This window comes from Sminthopsis crassicaudata, chromosome 3, assembly GCF_048593235.1.
Source record: "Sminthopsis crassicaudata isolate SCR6 chromosome 3, ASM4859323v1, whole genome shotgun sequence".
Classification (NCBI taxonomy): Eukaryota; Metazoa; Chordata; class Mammalia; order Dasyuromorphia; family Dasyuridae; genus Sminthopsis; species Sminthopsis crassicaudata.
The window spans coordinates 433008640-433032640 of record NC_133619.1 but is presented as its reverse complement, the minus strand read 5'-3'; the positions used below and the strand labels follow the sequence as shown (position 1 = coordinate 433032640).

At 40.2% G+C, this 24001-nt stretch overlaps 1 protein-coding gene across 1 annotated transcript in view; it reads right to left on the bottom strand.

Moving 5' to 3' along the window:
- Positions 1-4683: 4683 nt before the first annotated feature.
- TTN (titin) overlaps positions 4684-24001 on the bottom strand; it is a 322669-nt gene continuing 303351 nt past the window's right edge. The window contains 19 exon segments of the mRNA XM_074302990.1: positions 4684-6055; positions 6176-6577; positions 7001-7154; positions 7244-7932; positions 8671-8827; positions 8920-14654; positions 14791-15384; positions 15750-16055; positions 16163-16738; positions 17755-18054; positions 18154-18459; positions 18969-19553; positions 19651-19953; positions 20341-20643; positions 21386-21685; positions 21789-22076; positions 22202-22795; positions 22989-23270; positions 23506-23811. Of these exon segments, the coding sequence (XP_074159091.1) occupies positions 5757-6055; positions 6176-6577; positions 7001-7154; positions 7244-7932; positions 8671-8827; positions 8920-14654; positions 14791-15384; positions 15750-16055; positions 16163-16738; positions 17755-18054; positions 18154-18459; positions 18969-19553; positions 19651-19953; positions 20341-20643; positions 21386-21685; positions 21789-22076; positions 22202-22795; positions 22989-23270; positions 23506-23811 (12479 nt within the window). The 3' untranslated portion in view covers positions 4684-5756.

The window sequence follows — 24001 nt, the reverse complement described above, 5'->3', positions numbered from 1 at the left end:
TTTAGTCAAAGAGTTCACTGGATTTACATTAAAATTGTGATATAAAAAAGATGGTTGAATATTACTTAGTTCACAGCCCCCAAATACACAAAGTCAGCCACTTTAATTATGAACTTAGAAGGAAAGCTCTCTGATTCTTATTATATGATTCAAGACAGGTTATTTTTCAAAGTTTGAAGACACCATTTCACTGCCCACAAATCACACCTTTTTCTAGGAAGTTCTTGAGTATTATGGAGACATGTGTTTTTCAGTATTTTTTTTTTTCCTGCACAAAGTAAGGCTTGCAAAAGGCAATTTGATGAGGACAGCAGTCTTAAGGTCATGCAGGCTGGCTAAGATGCAGTATTTGAGTTAGCGTGATTTTCTCTGATATTCCAAGTGAGGAAAACGGGAATGCCATTCATTCTACATGGAAGACTCTCTTGGAATGGGAAAGCCACGGATGGCAGCTTTTCCTTTTACTTGCCCTGCCCTCCTCGGACTTTTCTTACCTCTCCCCTCTACTTCCTGAAATGAATCCCCTGTTTGTGAAATGATATTTTTCTTGGAGGTTCTCTTTTTTTGAAAGGGCTCTTTGGCAAAACAGACTTTCCTATGCTCTCCAGCTCTGGAAACCACCTCTAGCCCAGCATATGGAAAAGCCTTGTTTAGAAGTCACAGAGAGGCAGACTTAGACTTGATATAAGAAAAAACTTTCCAACAATAGAGCTCACAGATCAATCAATCAGAAGCATTTATTATGCATCTAATAATTGGGGAACACAAAGATAGACAAAAAAAATCAACCCAGCAACAAAAGACCCACCACCCAAAAAGCCCATCCTCAAGTGGCCCCATTTTGAAGCGGGGAGATTGTAATGTGCTGCCTCTGGAAGTCCTTGATTGCCCTCAAGAAGAGGTGCTATTTGGGGATATTGTAGAAGGAATTATTGCTTAGATGTGAATTGGACTATTCCTTTTCAACTTGGATTCTGAGATATATTTTTTCAGTTAAAATCCATAGTGTTCTCATGCTTCATACTCTACCTTGGTGATTCCCACCCCAAGGATTGCCCCTTTCTCCAAAGTTGTTGGGATTGGTTTAGTTGGTTGCCATTGTATAATCTGCTCCCGTGCCAAGCCTGGTGCAGTGATCTGCTGCCACCCTACGACTGTGTTAAGGATAAGTTTTATTTCCTTGGGACAGCCTTGACCTTATTTAATTTTGTAAGCTTTTCCAGAGCTTTTACCCCCTCCCCCTCTTCCCCCTCTCCCCCCTTCCTCATCTTTTCTCAAGGAGTGCTTGGCACATGGTAGGCATTTAATCAGTGTTTATAGGTAGGTGATCAGCTCCAAGCTCATGCTCCTGAGCACTGATGAAGGCTTCTCCTTTCCAGATTTCAGTTTCCTGGGGCCTCTTGTTTCAGGGGTGGGCTTTGATTTTCCTGGAATTCCGGCCAGGCTGGGATTTCTCTCCCACCTTCCTTGGTCCTAAGGTCATTTTGAAACCTTTATTTAGGAGCGAATCTGCTATTTACTCTGTAAATTTCTGGGGCACTTGTGGGGAGATGAGAAAGAGGTGGGGCAGTTAGGTCAAGAAACCTGTATTGAGGACTACCTATTTGCAGGGCAGTGGGCTAACCCGGGGATAGAAAGGAGGGCTACTGTGTACAAATAAGATGTATACAGGGTAAATTGGAGGCGGCTGCAGAAGGAAGGCACTAAGGTTAGGGAGAAGTGAGAAAAGCTTCTTGCAGAAAGTGAGAGTTTATTTGAGAATTAAGGGAAACTGGGAGAGTAAATGAGGAAAGATAGAGTTCTGGGTACAGTCCCTCTAAGCAGTGAGATTTTCTCTCCAAGGTATTCCCCTTGCCACCAAATCCTTCAATCAAAATGACAGTATGCTCCCAGGCCCTTCTGGTAACATCTGACATCTGGTATCCCAATCTGTTCCTCTGAGAGTATGGGAAATAAAAGTTTACATTTATGTAGCATTTCATGGCTTTAAGGCACTCTGAGGACATTCAAGATAATGTATTAGTCCTGGAGGCTAAAGTGTATTCTCTGCCATTGTTCAGTTAGACTGTGACATCCTCAGGGTTGTCTTGACAAAGACCCCCGGGTGGTTGCCCTTTTCCTCTCCATTGGATTAAAGCTGAGGCTAAATGACTTACCCAGGCTCACACAGCTGGTAAGTGTCTGAGGCCTAGATGTGGACTCGGGCCCAATACTCTGTCCATTGAGCCACCTCGCTACCTCCTATCTCCATTTTACAGATGAGGAAATCAAGGGTGGGGGGGGTGAGTAATTTGAACCCAGGTCTTTTTTTTTTTTTTTTTTTTTACAAGCTAGTGTATTTTCTTACTACCATACTGAAGATCAGAGAGAGAACGTGGGCAGAGCTGCAGTGGGAGACAGAATGGACAGCACATACGTCCACCTTAGGACCTGGGGGGCCCAGGGAGATAAAAGCATCCCCAGACACTTTGTAGGAGCATCTCACAATCAGCTACCCAGTGTCGCCTTCTGAGGAAAGGACCTTATGTTCCACCCCTGACATCTTAGGTGTCATGTGCTGAATCGTGCCCTTTACTTTGCTTTATTTCATCCCTATTTCATTTTGTGACCGCCCCTGCGCTGCTCTCCTTCCTCCCAGTGTTCTTTTTATTATTATCCAGGAGCCTAGACTTTTAATAGGGCAGTTGGTGGTACATTGGATAGAGTAAGACTCTTCTTCCTGAGTTCCTCAGACATTTAGTAGTTGTGTGACCCTGGGCAAGTCACTTATCCCTGTTTGCCTCAGTTTACTTATCTGTAAAATGAGCTGGAGAAAGACACAGCAAACCACTCTAGTATCTTTGCCAAGAAAACGGGGTCCCAAGCAACTCAGATGATTGAACAACCACTTATCGCTTATGTGGGCCCAGTCAGACAAATGCTCAAACTCTATATAACAGACTCTCATGATTTGCCTGTGTCTCCCTCCTTTTCCCTTTCCCTCTTGCTTCCCCCCCCCTCTCTTCCAAATGACAATAAATTTCTTTCTAAAACTAGTTCAGATTTTAGAATTCATTCTGGTGACTAACAAACACCAGATCTTAGACTTAAGTCTGGAAGGGCCCTGAGAATTATCTATTGTGAGGAAAGAGGCTCAGATGGATTAGATGGTCACACAGACACCAGACATGGGCTTCCTAATTCCAATACCAGCATTCTGAGCAGTTGTCCCCTAGCTGTACCATTGCATTAATTTCCTGATTTCCCTATCTTCAGATGTTTTCCTTCCAAATATTCCCTCCATGTGCTTCTTCTAGATGACTCTTTCTAAAGTAGGGCTCTGGGCATATCTCCCCTGCTCAAAAATCTTTTAATGTTCCTTTGTTATCTACTAAATTATAAACTCTTTAATCACGTGGCTCAAACTGTCTTTTCTGTTTTATTCCACTACTATTTTATGTAGCATCTTTATATGCTGTAACTTAGTACTTTCTCCAAAGATATATTGTTTCATCTTTTCTTAGAGCTTAAGCCACCGTCTGGCATTTCTACTGTTGAAATGTTATCCGTCCTTCAAAAATCCTACTCAAAAGTTACTTCCAGAGGAATCTTTCTGTTATGGGCCTGAGAGAAGAAATTCCTCACTCCCTTTGTACCACAGATATTTGTACCTCTTTTTCTGGCCCATCGTGTGTATTATCTTGTAGTTGTTTGTATTTTGCATCCCCTTAGTAGGCACCTACTATTTTGTTGCTGAATTGAATGTGTCTTATTTCCTCTACTAGATTCTTTGCAGGCTAGAACTGAATCATCTGATTCCTTCCTCCATGGTAGTCAATTGTTGTCAATTGTTGAATGAATATATGAATGAATACATGCATAAAACCTTCCTCTAGACAATCAGGGATTGCTTTTGGCTTTGTTCAGTGTGGGTCTGCTAAGGAAAGACTGAATCATTTTAAATTTCTGACTTTATGAATTGAATGAACTATGATAAAATTTTTATACTTCCATCCTCCCAAGTAGCTAAGTGGTCAATTAGTAAAGGTTTTCATGATCATTGATGATTATTGAACTTCTGTATTTTGTTTAGAGCAAATCTAGTATTCAAAGTGAGATATTCAAATCTAAGAACTTTTAGCTTATGTACGGTTAATAATTTCTCCTTATCTCAGTCTCCTGACTTCCCTAGCTTATTTCAAATCTCAGTTAAAATCCCATCTTCTACAGGAAATCTTTCCCATTCCCCCTTAATGGTAGTGTCTTTATTTCCAATTTATTCTCCATATAGCTTACTTATGCATAGTTTTTTGTATGCTGACTGTGAGTTCTTTGATATTTGGGGCTGATTTTTGACTTTCTTTGGATCCTTAGTGCTCAGCACAATGCCAGGCAGATAGTAGGCCCTTTGATTTTTGTGTGCCTTTTCTTTATTCTCAAACAGCTTGTTATTACAAGAAAAACTGGCCAGTTTAAACTGGCCATTCAATCTGTCAACCCAGTAATCCTCTGTAGAGTTATTAGGTATCAAACTATTAGGTCTGTATTAGGCTTTATTTACCTTTATTAAGTATGTTGTACACAGAGTGTTTGCTTAAAGGGCTGTAACTGATTAAGGTGAGTTTTGTTGAGGCAAATTATTTGCTTTGTTTTGCAAATCACCCCTTACTCTCACTAGCAAAAGCAAATAACAACCACATATTCTGAGGTGCAGATAACATGCTTTATTTTAATGCTACTTGTCCGGGAGGTTCAACAATTACAATTAGCGATAATTTATTTCTAATTGAAAAGAACAACATCAAATTGAGGTTGAGGGCATTGCTTATTGGTTTAACAACAGCTTCTTACGTTGGTTTTCAGTTTTCTTTGCTGTGGTTCATTGCTTAGTTGCCCAAATTTTAGGTGTAAGATAATTCTAATACTACCACACAAACACAATTACTGCACTCTAGGAACCTCCAGGAATGGGCACTGCTTCTGCATTGGAAAGCCTGAACATCTTTGTTAAATGAGGGAATGGCCAGGAGATGTTACTTTTTCAAGACATTCAGGCAGTCCTCATGCCAGAAGCAGTACAGAGGAATGAACAAAGTGTTGGCCGTTTACACTTTGTTCTGGTCAATAGGTAAGTAAGATAAATGAAAATTCTGAGAGTGACATAATCAGAAGGAATGTAAGACATTCAAGTGAAGTTTACAGGAGGGTATTTGTAAACAACACCAATGCCTTACATTTCTGATTCAGAAAATATTTGCGCATATATTGGGTGACGGTATCTCTTAGGTATAAGGGCATCTTCAGTGGGGAGTCTCTCTACCCACTGAGGCATTCTTAGACATCAACACTTTGTTGAGGCACAAAATTAGTTAAATGTTGAGCAGGGTATTCGTTTCATGAGAAACTTTCTCCTACCAACAGTTAGTTCCATAAATTGCATTGTAAAATGTCACTAATAAATGGTACAAAACTTGATAACCGTTACTTCGGCTATATACAGTATGTACATGCCAATAAGAAATGTATAACGTTCTTAAGTCAAATGACAGCAAATCATGTATAGCTTTGGCCTTTGTCTCATTCAGATCGATAAAAAAAATATTTTTTTATATTTACAGATCAGAAAGTTTAGTCCATGTGAAAGTTATGTTTAGTCAAGTTTAGTCCATGTGAAAGTTATATATAGTCCATGTAAAAGTTATAGTCCATGTAAAAGTTATATTTAGTCCATGAATCACTTGCAAAAAGTCAAGTGTAAATATAAGAGCACAGGCTCTCTAAATTGATCGAATATTTATATTCACAGTGGCAGAGTCAGATCCAAATTCATTCCCTAAGCTCAGGGTATAAAGTCCACCATCTTTCTTTTGGACATCCATGATGATCAGAGTTGTCAGGTCGTCGGTAGTTTCAATATGGAACCTTCCTTGTTGTTCCTGATTTTGGATTTTTCTTCCACCATAGGACCATGTTATTTCAGGAGTAGGCTCTCCCGTAAAAGCACAGGCTAGTGTTAAAACCTTGCCTTCATCAATGCTGATATCGGATGGAAGAGCTTCAATTTTAGGTGGAATTCCTTTAATGAAGAAGGAAAAAGATTTGTTTATTTTGGTTTAAAAGTAGTGAGTATCTCTCTACCAAATATAATTCTAGGGCACTAGATTTTTCTACCTCTACCAGTAATTTTATTGCTCACCTCTTATACCTGCTTTAAGCATTTTACTAGTTGAACTTTCCAGTTGTGTCATACTAGATTTCCCCATAGAACTGCTGGAACTCATCTCTACAAAAGACTCTTTCATGGAAGACATGCTTTGGGCAGACATGCTTGCAAATTTCATTTCAGTCATGCTGCTAGCGCTGCTACTGCTGAAACTGCTGAAGGATGCCTCTTGCTTAGAGGCAGACATTTGAACTGATTGAGAAGAGACAATTCCTTGCAAGCTTGTGTCACGAGAAGAGATAATTCCTTGCATGCTTGTGTCACGAGAAGAGATAATTCCTTGCATGCTTGTGTCACGAGAAGAGAAAATTCCTTGCATGCTTGTGTCATCACTTGTCCTCAATACTACCTCTTTTGAAGGTTCTTCAACTAGAGCTGTGGAGCGTAGCAAAGACAATGAAACATAAATGGCATCCTGTTAATTGGTGACATCAGACACTGACTTACCGAAATGGAAAAACAAAGGACTTTAGCAATTGTCGAAGCATAAGCACATACATTGAGTCCATCAAAAAAGCAAGCCCAATCCCTCCAAGCTAGGGAAAAAGGAATGCTTAAAAGGTTCACATTATATTTTGTGCAAGTATACCAGGGATCACTAGGGGAAAAAATTGATTAATGATAAAAGAGAAAATCATTATGTCAAATAGTCTTGCAATATAGGATTTCTGGAAACTCGGTTTTGAAACATGATGCATAAAACTCAGGTATTATTCAACAATCGAGCTTAGAACACACAAACTCCTCTGTATGATGAATTGAAAGACATTGATAAAAAAACAAAATCCCCACACTTACGGAATACTGTTAAGGATGCTGTGGCAGAACATTGTCCATGGAAATTTTTGGCTTTGATTGTGTATTTTCCACTGTCAGTTACTGTAGCATTTCGAATTTCAAGAGAATAAGCATTTTTGGAGTGGCTTACTCTGACATTTGAAGAAACAGAGATCTGAGAAAGAAAGACATGTTTTATAAAGATCTTGAACAAATAAAGATGGTTTTTATTCTCAAGAAATAGATCATCCTTAAAGAACTTACCGGCACGTTGTTTTTAAACCACTCAATTTCAGGAGATGGCTCTCCACTGATTTCACAAGAGAAAAGGACATTTTGCCCTTCATTCACATTTTGTGACTTGGGTTGTGTGATGAAGGCAGGGGCATCTAAGCGCTCTTGACATAGCATCATATCAAATTGGCACTTAATGATCCCTTGGCTGGTTTTACCTATGCAGGTAAGTATTCCTTCATCTCTGTGGCTAGCTTTCTTGATGGTTAAGGTGTGATCATTGCCAGACACTCCATATCTGTAATCTTCCGAGTTAGTAAGTTCCACTCCATTCAGTACCCACTTGATTTCAGAGGCATCAGCAATATTAGCTTTCAGAGTAATTTTCTGACCTTCAGATACACTCATCTGAGTGGAAGATGCTTTAATTTCAGCATGAGCTCTGATTTCTTCTGATGCCTGACTCTTTTTCACAATTTCCTCTTGGACAACTGATTTTTCCAGTGAGACTGCTTCTGCTTTCTTGATTTCTTCAGAAATGAGTGCTTTTGAAAATTCCTCCTTGAGGGATGACTTCTCATGAGATACTGTTTCTGATTTTTGGGTTTCTTCAGAAACTGTGGCCTTTTTGACTACTTCTTCTTGGGCAACTGCTTTTTTCTGAGAGGTTATTTCTGAGGTCTTTTGTATAGAAGTTTTCTTTTCTTCCTCTTTAATATCTAGAAAAGAAAATTATTTTGTCAGTATTACACTGGAATTGGAAACAGACCTTATCCTTTATTCTTGTGTGAAATAATTATTGCTAAAGAACCTTGCAAAATTGAGGGCATAAAATAGGACCTAGGTCACTGCAGTGAAGTGTAATTCTGATCACTTATAACATGCCTTTCGAAGGGAACATATGTGATATAGAGAACAAATTGATGTATCTTAAATGAAGGTTTTGGTGCAAAGTGTTCCCTGGAACATGTGAACTTTTTAATATTTTAAATAACTATAATTCAATAGAATGGGTTTCACTTATTATCCTTTACATTTTACTACTTTATGCATTTAAAAACATTTTGAAAAGTGCACAGGCTTCTATTGAAGTTCATGATACACAAGTAAGGTTCCCTTCCGTAGTGCATTAAAGGAAGGATTAAAGCAAGAAAATTGAAAAGCCCCTAGAAAACTAGTAATTGTGGCCAGTACACAAAATCCTTGACTCAATGATTATAATACACATTTCTTGAAGACAGAAACTGGCTCTGTGGCATCTTTGTAAGCACCATGTACAGATAGGCACTTAGTACTTTTGAGGATGACAATGATTACAGCAAAAACCTTGTGGGAATTTGGGTCAGTTTTTGCTTTATCCAGTTTTAAAAATCTGTTTTTTAAAAAAGTAAATGTTTTCTTATCACATGATTCCTTTCATATAATTTTTAAAATTGTCAACAGAAAAGCAAACCTACCTTTTATTGTTAATTTGCAGCTAGAGGAAACAGATCCAGCTGAATTTGTTATTGTACACATAAAGAGTCCACTGTCTGAAGTACTGGTCTCACGGATTTCTAAGTAGAATCCTCCTTTGTCTTCAGATAGTTCATATTTTCCTCCCCGTACAAGAACCTGCAAGATATGAGCCATTTGATTTTAATGCTGTGAATTAGTTTTAGAAATAGAATTTTTTAGATAACATACAAAGGTTAAGGAAATTTTACCTTTCCATCCTTAGTCCAGGTAACAGTGGGCCAAGGCTCTCCTGTTGCTTTAACTGAAAACTTGGCAACAGTATTTGAAGATATGGTCATATCTTGCAAACCAGTAACAATTACTGGCTTTGAAGGAACTGGTTCAGCAGCTTTCTTTTCTGTTTTCTTGGTTTCTGTTGGCTCAGATACTTTCTGAGCCGATTTCTTAATTTCTGCAGACTCTGCAGTTTTCTCTTCTGATTTCTTGGTCTCTGCTGACACGGCAGTTTTATGGATTGATTTCTTGGCGTCTGTCATCTCAACAGTTTTTTCAACTGATGTCTTGGTCTCAAGAGTTCTGGACAATTGGTCATGGATACTCTTAAAGGCTTGGCCAACAAACTGGAAATTAGTCTTAGAAGATCCACTTTCACCAGAAATTTCACAGACATATTCTCCTTGATCAGCTTCAGTGAGGTTTTGAATTTTGAGTTCGTAAGTGCCATCTGCTGAATAATGAAACTGGAAATGGCCATTTTCTTTCAATTTCTTGCCATCTTTATACCATGCTACCTCTTTGGCACTTAAAACACTGCTTTCAACTGCACACATGAGCTTTGCAGTGTCTTTAGAAGCTTCCACTTTGAGTGGTTGAACTATCTTAGGAGGAGCAGCGACTGGTAACTGTACTTTCTCAGCTGGAGAGGGTTTAGTTTCTGGTTTAGTTTCTGTCGGTGCTGTGGTTTTAGAAGGAGAAATAACTGGCTCTGGGGATTTTACTCTCTTGGGCGATTTCACTGCTTCTGGAGATTTTGCATGTGGCTCGGGGGACTTGACTCTTGGTGGTGATGTAACTGTCTTTTCAGGGACCCTGGCCTTTTGAACAGTCAGAGTAAACTGTGCTTCCTGTTTTCCTTCAGTGTTTTCTACCACCACAGTGTAGCTACCTTCATCTGAAGCTTGGACTGAAGAAATCTCAAAGGTAGAATGGTACTTTGTGGTTGTAACCTGGTGACGCCCAGAAGAACTGATTACTTGACCCGCGCGGAACCATGTAACTGTTGGTACTGGTTCACCATCAGTGTCACAGGAAAATCTCGCAGACTCACCCTCATATACAGTGATGGACCGCGGTTTGGTTAGAATCCTCGCTGCCAAGGTTGTCTTGATTTTTCTATGTGAGGCTTTCTCCTCCACTGACCTTTCTTCGGATGCCGCGGCTTTCATTTCAGCCGAAGCATAATGTTCAAGTGACGTGAGAGTTTCCCTGGTCTCTGTCATTTGTGATTTGACCTCCCTTACAGATGAGGAGGCTTCCATCTCAGAGGTTTTCTTAAATGAGGAAACAGCATAGGCCTCTGTTCTGGTCAGTTCAGGAAAAACTGATCTTGGTACTTCCTCATCTTTACGTCGGGAAGTGTAGGTCGTGTAATCGCCTCCAGTGACATCTAACGTCGCATAGTCCGAAGCCTCTCCTTTGTAATTAGTGCACACAGCCCGGTATGTCCCACTGTCATCAATATGACAGTCCAGAATTTCTAAGGTCAGAACCCCACTCGTATTAGTATAGTGAATCTTGCTGCTCTCTTGGAGCTCTACGCCATTGTGGTACCATTTAACTTCAGCAGTTGGCTTAGACTGAACATTTAAGATGAAGCGGGTATTTTGCCCACAAGGGACACGATGAGAGCGCATTCTCAGTGTGATCCGAGGAGCATGATCCAAAGTGAAAGGCTGTTGGCTCAGGATTTCATACTTTCGTTCTGATGTCTTCTGAGTCTTTAATGCAGCCTTCATAGACTCATACCTGGAAAATATGTCAAATCTTGCAGTTCTCTCAAATCTCGAGAGGGATCTTTCACTTGACACTGGGCTGGGAGAACGTGGCCGAGTCCTCTCCGGCGTTGGGGATCTTCTTTCAGTTTCATATTCTTCAGGTGGTTGTGTGCGTGGCCGGATTAATTCAGATACTGGTCGCATTAATTCAATATAAGTTGGAGAAAGAGATCGTCGTCTTCCTAATAGTCTAGAGACAGATGAAGATGCCTCTCTTTGGGCACGTTTGGAAATTTCAATTTCTTCTTCAATTTCTGTTATTTCGGTTATTTCTCTTTCTCTTCTGCTTTTCTTTTTAGATTTTTCTTCCTTGGCCATATGGTCCAGCTCACTTTTATATTCTGAGAGCCGCTGGGTTGTTGTAACTGGACGGAGTAATTCCTCATCCTCTTTTTCAGCCATGATTCTTTGCCGCTGCTTAGGATGTTTATACGCAGCTCTGGCATGGCGTTCACGTAATTCCATGTAACTCGTGCCAGTTTCCACTTTAGATGGGATGTGATAAGTTGAGTATCTGAAATCTTTTCTTGTTTCTTCTACCTTGACGTGAGCACTTGGCGAAGAATAACGTAGACTAGATAGTTCAAACTGGGGAGGACTCCGGCTTGGTGGGGAAGCAGAGAAGCCAAGTTCAAGTTCTTCTTCAAGTCGCAGCCTTTCTTCTTCAGTCCTTTTCATGGCTAAGTAATCATCAATTGGAAGGAGTAGTTCCTCATCTGAAAGGTCACCAAGAGACCTCCTTCTAGGTCGATAGTAATAGTCATAATCAGGGGATGGCGTCCGACGGCGGGCTGGTCTCACTATCTCCAGGTCATCTTGGGTTAGTTTGGGTATGCGCCATTTAGGCCTGTACTGATCTGTAATGCGTGGAAGAGGCATCACATAGAATTGTTCCCACCGTGAAAGGCGAATACGTTTGGGCCTTTTCTGTGCAATCCTGTCAATCTTCCCAGGCATCTCAAATTGGTCCCGTAGCTTCTTGTACCACTTCATGTCAGACATTGGCACAAACTGCTTAATGTGTTGGTCTTCCTCAATGGTGGTGCGTTTGTACCTGCGTGGCTCTGGTATTTCGTAAGGCATGCGGAGTCGTCTTTCTTCCTTCTTTTCTTCTGTTAAGAGTTCAAATTCACCTTTTACGGTCTTGGTGCTTACAGCAGGCTTGTAAAGTATGGCAGCTTCTCTTAGTGCCTCTTGTGCTACTTGGGTCAGTGGCACAGAATCAGTACCAGAAAGGATTTCAGCCATTCTTAGTGTCTTGTCAATTTGTTTTTGCACATGTCTTTCACGCTCTTCTTGAGTCTTGTATTCTTGCTTGACATACTTCAGGCGTTCTACTTGTAAGTGAGCCTGGCAGCTCGTCGAGCCGGCAGAGTTGGTAGCAGTGACTCTGTAATACCCCGTGTCATCTGGCAATGTATCTCTGATATGCAAAGCATAATAGTCCAAACCTTCGTGGACGATTTCAATGTTGGGACCGAGGGAAAGAGGCTGACCATCTTTCTCCCATTTTAAAGTTGGTGGTGGGATGCCAGAAACTCTAATTTCAAAGCAGACACTCTGGCCTTCCTGGCACTCTGAGTTTGCCAATAATCGTTTGAACATTGGCCTTAGGGTAGTGTCTGCTGCTGGTGGGTGTGGGGTCACAGTCAGCTTCGCTTTACAGCTGTCTTCGCCGTACTTGTTCCGTGCTACCACAGAATATTCAGCATCATCATCTGTAGTTACACTGTTGATTGTTAGTTGGTAAAGACCCTTGTCAGTCTCAAACGTATACTTTTTGTCATCATCTCCTGGTTTGATTTTCTGTCCTGATTTATACCAGGTCACCCGGGGTTCTGGATGAACTGTTATGGTCACGCCAAATCTGACATTTTCACCAATGTAGGCAGTCCGGTTGTAGAGAGGCAGAGTGAATTCTGGTGGCCTCTCCAGGAGTCTCAGCGCATCTGTCCTCCTTTTAACTCTCTTTACGGTTCTACGACAGTAATAGTCATAAGACTCTCTCACATTTTTGACAAAGAGCTCTGCATAGGAGCTATCTTCTCCGTAGTCATTGCTCACCTTGCATCTGTATGTACCATCATCTGCTTTAGTAATGTCTTTGACGTACAGGGTGGCTAGTCCATCCTGGTAGGTGATTTCATATTTTTCACTGTTCTCCAGCTGTCTTATGCCAAAGTACCAAGTCACCTGTGTAGATTCATCGTAATTTTCGATGATGCACTGATATCTTACACACCCGCCTTCTTCTCCAACGGCATGCATTATTTGCCCAGAAATAGGGCCAATTTCAATTGAGGCAACTTTAACTTTAGCAACACTCGCTCCTCTCTGAGATCTAATTGCTCCACCGCAGGAGATTCGGGCTGCTGATACAACCATGTTCAGGTCTTTCTTTATCAGGGTGTGGTAGTAACGCCTGTGTTTTAGTGTCCTGATGACTTTAGTGCTCACGTTCTCTATCCTCTGCTTTAGCCATGGATGCTTGAGTGCCTCAGAAGCTGTCATGCGAGATTTTCTTTCTTTCACCAAGAGCCGATCAACAAAGTCCATGGCTTCAATGCTGATATCTTTGAAGGCTTCTTCATCAAAGCTGTATTCGGCATTCATGATATTTTCAATCATCTGTTGATTAGTTTCAGCCAGGAATGGGTTAATACCACTCAACAGAACATATACCAGGGTTCCAAGGGACCACATGTCTGTGGCTGTACTGACAACATCATGTTGATGTACTTCAGGTGCATAATATTCAGGAGCAGTGAACATAAGCCTAAAGTTGTCCCCTGGCTTTAACTGCCTGGCTTGACCAAATTCAATGATTTTAATGACAGAGCTTCTTCTTGTCTGGTAAATGATATTGTCTGGCCTAATGTCAAAGTGCCCGATATTGTGACTATGTAAGAATTCCAGGGCTTCACAGACCTGGCGAACATAGCTTACAATTTCTCTTTCATTGAGTTCAAAAGCACTGGTATTAATTCTTTCAAAGATATCAAGCCCTGAAATAAATTCAAAGATCATGACCAACTCTTCCATGCTTTCAAAGGATTCATGGAGGTATAGGATATTCCTGTGCCTAGCAATGTTCAGAATAGAAATTTCTTTCTTTACCAAAACCTGGTCGGTTCCTTTAACTTTGACAAACTTGGCCATGTATGTCTTCTTAGAAGAAGTTTCCACACAGCGGTGGACAATTCCAAACTGTCCACGCCCCAGATCTTCGGCAATCATGTATCTGTCATAGAGTTCCTTGGTGGAAGAGTGAGAAGCCTTGGTTTTGGTGACTTCTCGGGTTTCATCCACCTCTTCATCATAATTCATTACTCTAGTCTTATCTTCTTTGGTAATGGTGGGTTCTGTAGGTTCAGAAGGTTTGCTGAGACCAAATTTATTTTCAGCTATTACGCGGAACTGGTAACTCGTCTTACCAAATAAGTTAATGACAGTGTACCGGGCTTCCCGAGCTTGACCCACACGGAGCCATCTCTCCGCTGTAGTGGCACATTTTTCAATGATGTAGTTGGTGATTTTGCTACCACCATCCGAAGCTGGCTCAGTCCAGGTTAGGTTGACTGAATCTCTTGAGACATCGCTCACTTTGACAGCTCGGGGGGGATCCGGAACATCAGCCACATCCAATTCCACTGTCTTCTGATCGATCCCAAATCGGTTTTTAGCACAGACAACATAGAAGCCAGCATCTTTTCTTTCCACTCCATTGGAAAAGACAAGGGATGTGAATGATCTGGTGACGATGACTTGGTAATGGCCATTGTTGTCAATGAGATCCTGTCCTTTTTGCCAGGTGATCACCGGGTCTGGTTTGCCACTGAAGGGAATCTTGATGCTGACGACCTCTCCCCGCAGAGCATGAACGGCTCCCATGCCTTCAAGATTTTTAGGCAAGTGTATCTTTGCAGGAACTGCACCAGAAGAAACAAGGACAAAAAAATATTTTTAGACATTTCTAGTTATTAGCAAACAAATATTTACTTAGAACAAAACCAGAATATGAATTTTTTCCAATATCAAGCACATGTCCATCATCTGCATTATTACCTTCAACATCCAAGGAGGCCGTGCCAGACACAGAGCCTCCCTGGTTAGTAGCTCTGACTTGGTAGACAGTGGCGTCGTCATCTGTTACATTTGCTATGATGAGCTGGTGGTATCCCCCCTTAAATTCTTGGATCCTATACTTTTCTCCATCTGCAAGGATTTCTTTCCCCTGGCGGTACCACTTGACGATGGGCTTAGGATGACCAGTGACTTTGCATACCAATGTTGCGTTGCTCTTATATCTGACATTTAGATTTCTCAGCTCATCTTTAAAGTGTGGTGCTTGTATTGGAACATCAGATTTAGGAGTGACAGGTTCTGATATTTCACTCCATTCACTTTCACCGCCTAGGTTTTCACATTTCACACGGAACTCATATTCAAGACCTTCAATAAGGTTTTGTACAGAAAAGACGGTTTCTCGAATTTCATCTGTTGTCACAGCAATCCACTTATTTTGTTTCTTTTCACGCTTCTCAAGATAGTAATTTCTAATCTTTGCTCCACCGTCGCTGGAAGGTGGCTTCCAAGCCACAACACAGGAATCTTTTGTAAGAGCAGTTATAGTTGGTTTGCCAGGAGCGCCAGGCTTTTCTGGATAAAAACAAAAGATTTGAATCATGAATACTTAATGATAACCATGTATACTTATTGTTGATTATGGTAGTTGTTTTATATCATAGGTTGGGACATTGTATAAAAATATTTTTTTTCAGATAAAATCAAATTGACAATTTACTCCAAGGATTTATTGAAAAGAAAAAAGAATTTCTAGTCTGTTTGAATAAGAAAGGGATACAAAACACATTTCTTTCCCTTCCTTTTGCAGATGAATTTAAATTCACAAAATCATTATGTAAAGTTTCACAAAAAAGATCATTAGCTTAATTTCCATTTTAATCTTCCTTTAGAATGGCAGTGGGGTATGCCAGAATGGGAATATTGGGTGCCTTGCTTACCAAATGCAGTCTTGATAACAACAATTGATGAGACCTCTAGAGGTTCACTGATGCCATAGGTGTTCTGAGCAGATACTCGGAAATAATAGCCAGCATTTTCAGTGAGGTTAACAATTCTGCAGCTTGTTACTGAAATGGCTGAAGATACCAGCTGCCACTGAGCATCTTCCTTTGCCTCACATTTTTCAACCACATAGTTAGTTATCCATGATCCTCCATCATCTGTAGGAGGCTTCCAACTGATAACAGCAGAGTTCTTAAGCAGTGCTTCGATCACAATTGGACCTGTAGGTTTGTCTGGCTTATCTGTTAATGACAAAACAAGATAAATGATTACAAAAGCAGTGCCTTAGTGTTTCATAAAAAAAAATCCACATATTCTTCTCCTTGGGGAAAAAGTAAAAATAAAATACCTTGTATTTCCACATCAAGAATAGCATCAACTGTTCCGTAAACATTGCTCAGCTGTACTTTGTACTTCCCAGCATGGGTCTTACGCTGGACATTCTTGATGATGAGATGAGTATAGTGCTCAGTGTTCTCAATGGTAACGGTCTCTGAATTTTTCAGAGGTTTCTTGTCATGAAACCAAGTAATGGCAGGTACTGGGCGACCAATGTACATAACATGCAGACGGAGAGTAGACCCCACTGCTGCGTAGTATTTCTCTTTCAGGGGGTAACCAGGATGGAACTGAGGAGTTGCTTGTAAGAGTAGCTTGCTGCTAGTTTCTACCTCTCCAACTTCATTGGTAGCTGTGCAGGTATAGACACCTTCATCCTCTTGTTCCTCTGTCATTACAGTGAGAGTATGAGTGCGCCCATCTGATGACATTTTGTATTTTCGGCTTTGTACTAACTCTTTGCCAAAGCGGTACCATTTAATATCTGGAAGGGGTCTTCCAACAATCTGGCAGGAGAGCTGAGCTGGTTCACCTAATTTAGTAGTAACATCTGCCATTTCTTTTCGTATTCCTGGTGCCTCTCCAGCTGAAATGGGAAAAAACCCCACCTATTAAGTATACATTTTTCTGTTACTAAAGAATCTACTCCTCTTGTATTTCTTCTCTGAACCTGGGGCTAATTGATCCATAGATACTTACACATTTAAGATATCATTATTTATCTAATTTTTTTTTAAAGATAGGTTCAGTGCTCTATGAATTGTGTCTCTAAAAAACTTATCTATAGCTTGGAAGAACAAAGGTTAGATCCAACCTCAAGACACTAGCAAACTGTGTGACCTGGGACAATTATTTATCTCAGTTCCAGGTTGTGACTATCAAATGAAATAAAGCACTTAGCAAGTGCCAAGCACATAGTAGGTGCTATAATATATAATGTTTGTTACATTATTACTATTATATTAATTTTAAATTTTTTTTAGGTTTTACAGGGCTTATTGTATTTATAGATCTCCACTGAAAAAAATATTCTTAGGATTTGAAAAAATATACTTAGGTTTTGAGTCATTATTCATGGTTAACCTACCCAAATAGAATGAAATTAATTAGGTATGCTTCTCATGTAGTTCCCTTTGAAAGCCCTGGGTCTTCTCCTCTTTTCCTACAATTAAGCTTTGTTCATCTGGAAACTGGGGGAAAAGCTCTGATCTCTTCCTTTAGCTGTTAATGAGATCCTGCTTAGCAGTGTGATCAACAGAACTGCCTCGAACAGCTTCTATTGGGACGGTGCATTTGGAATGGCCCTATGTAAAGGATGTGCACTGGTGTGTGTTTGTGTTGGTGGGTATGTTCATATTTACTAAATATTAGGCTAAATGTTCTATAAAACTGTTAGTGTCTCGTAGAACTTTGTGATTGCCCTTAGCATTTAATTTAGTTAGTAAAACATTATGTAGCAGAGAGAATTCATACATTGAATAGGGCTTGAAGTAGATGACTTCTACAGTCCACAACAACAAGCATTCATTAAGTGTTTACTATGTGGGATGTACTGTACTAAGCCCTTTCAGTTCTAAGGCTTTACAATTTAGGGATACATACATGTCAGTTTAGTCTTCACAGACATGGCAGTTCTTCGAGGTCTGCTGATTCCAGTTTCATTTTCAGCAAAAACCCTGAATTCATATTCAGTGGCTTCCAATAAACCACCAATTGTGAACTGCCTGTCTTTAATGCGGTCCTTATTGCTCTTCTTCCATGCACTGTCTCCGGATTGCCGGTATTCTACCCAGTATCCAAGGATTTCTTTACCACCATCGCATTCAGGTTTCTCCCACTGAAGAGTAACACTATCTCTAGATAGAGATAGGATTTCAATCTCTCCAGGTTGGCTTGGTTTATCTGAAACGTTTAAAAATGTTTGAAAAAGAAGTCAAACTTATCTGCCAAAAGAAAAAGAAAATTTGAGGCAACTTTTTCAAAAACGTGATTATTTCTTACCGAAGGGATCCTTGCATACAACTGGTTCAGAAGCAGGGCTGGTTTCACTTAAGCCAACATCATTCTGTGCAATGATACGGAATTGATATTCAGCATCAGGAACCAGGCCTGTGACCGTGTACATTGTGGTAGTGATCTGGGTCTTGTTGTGCCGAACCCACTTGTCAGTAGAGGTTTCTTTCCGTTCAATATAGTACCCAGTGACCCGAGAGCCACCATCATCTTTGGGTCGTGACCAGGACAGGCTAACAGAACTCTTAGTTACATCCAATACTTCTGGAGGATTACTGGGAGGCTCGGGAGGGTCTACAAGTATCAAAACAAGTATTTTGTTAAAAATGATGTGAAATTTGGTTCTGCACATATATATTGTACCTAGGATATACTATAAGATATTTAATATATATGGGAATGCCTGCCATCTAGGGGAGGGGATGGAGGGAAGGAGAAGAAAAACTCGGAACAGAAGGGAGTACAAGGGATAATGTAAAAAAAAAAAAATTTTACCTATGCATATGTACTGTCAAAGAAAATGTTATAATTATAAAAATTAATAAAAAACAAAAGGAAAAAAAGAAATAAAAAACTGGGAGCTCAAAAATAAAATAAAATAAAATAAAATAAAATAAAATAAAATAAAATAAAATAAAATAAAATAAAAATGATGTGAACATGGTTACAATTCCTGATGCTGGGGGAATGAAGGAGAAGAGAGGGAGAGGCACAGGGGAGAAGCCCACAATATCCTAGGTACTGTTCTAAATGATGTACAAACACTGTAAAAAACAAAGTTAGAAATACAAACGTGGACTTACTCAGTGGTGTTTTTGGTATGACTGGTTCTTCAGATTTCAGGGGCTTGCTGATACCAAACTGGTTTTCCGCTGAAACACGGAAGTGATACTCTACATTCTCTTTCAGGCCTTTTACCACAAGAGATGTGCCTCTAACTCTGGAATCAATAGTATACCAGGCAGCTTTCGGTACCTCTCGCCTCTCGACAATGTACCCCAGCACGTCAGCGCCACCATCATCAGATGGAGGTCTCCAGCTTACTCTTACAGAACGAGCTTGTATGTCGTCATATTCAAGTGGACCTTCTGGAGTGTTTGGACTTCCAATCACCTTGACCTTGATGTAAACCGCCTTCTTGCCACACTTGTTTTCTAGAACCAAGTCGTAGTTGCCAGAATCATCTCTATCTGCTTCTTTGATCACAAGTTCGGTGTGTGTGTCCGAGGTGGCAATCATAGCTCTCTTACTAATGTCCTGGCCTTCCTTAGTCCACTTGCATATTGGGAATGGTTTTCCTTTGATTGGTATGGTGAGCCGGATGACTCCACCTTGTCTTACAAAGACACCTTCCTGGTATCTTTCATCAAGTTCATAATCAGGATATTCTGAAAGAAAAAAAAAATTAGCATTATCAAATGCCCATCTATGCATGAAAAAGTGATAAGGTACTTGTACAAAGAAGTAATTAATTACACTTCTTACCAAGCATTTCGGTGACTTTCACTGTTCCTGGTACTTCAGCAGGTTCCCCGGGTCCACCAGCATTACAGGCCATGACACGGAATCTATATTCTGCACCCTGAGGCAGATGTGTTAGTGTGTACTCCCGGATCTTGGTTGGAGTGGTATTGCACTTGGTCCATTCATGCTGATCGACCTTCTGCATTTCAATCAAGTAGCCAGTGACTTTAGATCCTCCTTCATCTTCAGGAACGCTCCAGGCAAGGGAGACTGATGTTCTTGTAGTATCAGTAACTCTTGGGTTCTGTGGTTTTCCTGGAGGAGCTGAGGGGAAAAAAAAATCACACGTCAAAATAGAGCAAGAAATGGCCCTGAAATTTCAAAACTAAACCCAAAACCCTGCTACCATCTAGCAAAACACATCCCAAGAGCTATTGAAACATGAAATATTAATGATTATTCATTCTGATAAAACTTATTTTATCTATTAAAACAAATCTGTTGGTTTTCCCTTTGTCTTGTACAGCAGAAAAAGCACTGACTCTAGACTCAGGACACCCAGGTTCAAATACCATATCTCATATTTATGAAATCTCGTAAAAGTCACTCAGTCTCTCTAATTTCATTTTTTCTCATCTCCTCACTAAGGGTATTGGACTAACTGGTCTTTGAGGTCTCAATCTATGATACTTTGACCCTAAGATTACTTACCAATTGGATCCATGGCCACCACAGGTTTGGAAGGACGACTTGGTTTCCCAGTGCCTCTGGCATTAATGGCGGTAATACGGTGTTCATATTCTAATCCTTCAACAAGGCCAGTAGAACGATAACGTGTCATGGTCACAGCTACCTTATTGACACGGACCCATCGATCCGCTCTGACTTCTTTGCGTTCTACAATATAACCAGTCACCTGGGAGCCACCATCATCCTCAGGTGGGCACCAAGTTAGTGTCATGCCATCACGGGAGACATCAAAAATCTGTAATGTTTCTGGAGGTCCTGGAATACCTGTTGTAAGAGACACAGATAACAGAATTAAAACTCTCATGAATCCATGGTTTCAAGTTAGTATTACAAATGGCCAAAAGACTGTCTTGTGATGTATTTTCTAAGGGATTTGCTTTTTCTTATGCCCCTGGCTTCCATCAAGGCTCAGCTCATAACTCACCTTCCTCAAGAGGCTCTGCCTGATTCCTCCTACCTTCCCTCCCCACCTCTGCCTGCCAGTGCCTGCCTTCTAAGTCTACCTCTTATTTATACCCTTGAAAAGTTGTTTACTCCATTAGAATTCCAGCTCCCTTAAAGATAGAGAATTTGTTTTTGTCTTTGTGTAGCACTTAGGATAATACCTGGCACATAGTACTTAATAAATGCTGCTGACTGAATGCTTCTCTTCTCTCCTCTGAGATTAAAACAGGAACATGTTCTATGATCCAGGAGACATGCTCTAGTCTCAGTTCAGCTACTACCTGGTTGTGTAATTATAGGCAAGTCACCCTCTGATTTTCAATGGCCTTTTTTCTTTTAAATTGGGAAATGACTAGGTGATCCCTTCAAGTTCTAAAATTTATTTTTTATATGAGTAGTAACAAAAAACCTCAGCGGACATCCTCAAATCTTTGTAAATGTTTGAGATTAGTTACACAAGTCTATTAATTTTCTAAGTGTAGTGGAATGGATTCCTCATTTTTTTCATACATGACTTTGCATGGGCACTGGAAAGTGGAGAGATTGAGGAGGGGGAACTTACTGATGGTGCTACGGCATTCTATGACCTCAGACTGTAAATAAGAGCCAATTCCAAATCGGTTTGTAGCAGCTACCCGGAATACATATTCATTTCCTTCAGTGAGTCTGGTAAACTTAAAAGTTGTTCTAGTCACAGATTCAGAAACTGGCAGCCAGCCTGGTCGATGGGCATCCCGCTGTTCTACCACATAACCACTCAGTGGAGCACCACCATCCAATTCAGGTGGCTCCCAGGAAATGGTGACTGAGGTAGCATCAATTTCATCAATTTTGATTGGCCCAGTTGGTGGTCCAGGTTTGTCTGAAAAAGCAAAGCAAATTTCATCACATTTCAAGGTGAAATTGGGTTACTGAATTCTGACAGTAGAGAAGTAGAGAAAAGTAAAACTATCATGTGAACTTACCAAGAATGATCACTTTAATGGTTTCTGAAGTAGTTCCAGTCACATTCTTCAGTTCAAGTGTGTATTCTCCAGTGTCCTTTATAGTGGTCTCACGGATTGTTAATTTGGTTACTTTACTATGGGTTTCAATAGTGACACGCTCTGATTCTTTCACTTTGGAACCAGAGAAGAACCAGGATGCGGTTGGAGGTGGACGACCAGCAATTGGTATAACTAATTCAATGGGTCTGCCAGCTGGGACGTGAATAGTCTTTTGAGGCATTGTAGAAAGATCGATTGTAGGCAATACTATGGAGAAAAGAAGTTTAGAACAATTTAGCAAAACATTCTAAAGCATTTATGCTAATAATATAAAAATTATATCTTTTGAACAATTTCTTCTTTTAAATCATGTTAGATTTTCTAGCACATACCTCGTAGGTCTTGAACAGTTACTGCCGTGACGATCTCTCTTGGCTCAGACACACCCTTCTCATTCTGTGCCCTCACTCTAAATAAGTACTCTTCACCTTCATTGAGTGAGATAACAGTATGCTCTAAGACAGTGGGTTTCAAGGTTACAACTTTCATCCATCTTTCAGTACCAGCTTTACAGGCCTCAAGGACATATCCAGTAAGCCTGCTACCACCATCATAGAGGGGTTTCTCCCAGGCAAGAGAAACACTGGACTTGGTGATGTCCACTACTTCCAGCTTTTGAGGCACCAAGGGAACTTCTGAGACCAGGACAGCATCAGATGTTTCACAAGGCTCTCCAATGCCATAAATATTCTCTGGAAGTACTCTGAAGTAGTACATGGTTCCTTCTACAAGTCCAGATATTCTATAAAGTGTCTTGCTGCATTTTGTAGTTACTGTTTTGAATGCTCTCATGGCAGCCTCACGTTTCTCAATGATGTAATTAGTGACTGGTGCACCACCATCAATAGTGGGGATCTCCCAAGTAATGGTTACAGAATCTCTTGATACTTCCTTAACTTTTACAGAAGGACATGGACCAGGTGTATCTGAAAACATTAAAAGAAGAATATTACTTTCTATTTGCAGGATTATTTGATTATTTTTTCCTCAGAAAATATCTACTGTGATGTATAGTCCTCCATAATTTTATCTTTCCTTTTTTTGAATTAAGAGGGTCAGTAGGTAGGAGGATCCTTCAAGTTATCATTAAAAATACTCAAAAATCAATTAAGTGCTTACCATACACTTTAACAAGGACTGTTGCTGATTTTTTGCCAGACTGGTTTTCTGCTTCAATGGTATATTTTCCGGCATCATACCGATTAACTTTGTCAACAATAAGCAAAGTATAGCTTTCTGTAGTGTCAATAATTGCTCGACTTGCAAGGTCAATGCCCTTTTTGCTCCATGTAATAATAGGAGCTGGCCTTCCTGACACAGATACCATAAGGCGCAAAGAAACCCCAGCTCTGACAGTAACAGTTTTCTTCAGATCATCAGCAAGCTCAAGATCTGGAATTTCTGGAAGACAAATACCAAAATGAATTAATTTACAAACCATTTGGAAAACAAATAATTCCATTAAAGAGTTAGGTTATACATGTATTGGTCAACTTGCCATTGCGGGGGGGAGGGGAAAAATTAGAACAAAAGGTTTGGCAATTGTCAATGTTGTAAAGTTACCCATGCATAAATCTGGTAAATTAAAACTATTAAATTTAAAAAATAAATTTTAAAAAAGTTAAGTTATAAATACCTAGTCTTTCTACAGGTTCAATTTCAGCTGTTGATTCACTGTATTCACTCATTCCGTTTACATTTACAGCAGCAACTCGGAAGCAATACTTCTGGCCAGTTTTAAGATCTGGGACGGTGAATTCAGGATTTCTTAGAGTTGCATTTGTATGTACTCTGTACCATTGATCAGTTCCTTTTTCTTTCATTTCAAGGACATAGCCTATGATGTCAGCACCACCATCATACATTGGTTTTGTCCATGCCAGGCTAATGCTGCGTTTGGTTGTGTCTACCACTCTTGGAGCAGAAGGTGGTCCGGGGGTATCTGGGGAAGAAAAGAGCAGAGGTGTTATGTAAACCCTTGGGATTTGTAATTCATGATGTCAGATATTATCAGTGTGCTTTGGTACATGAGGAGCATGATTAATTTTCATAGCTAAATTCTTTGTCACTTTTAGTTTAGTATTGGATTGTGTGAGTTTTTAAAGGATTATGTGCCTCATTGTGGCATGATG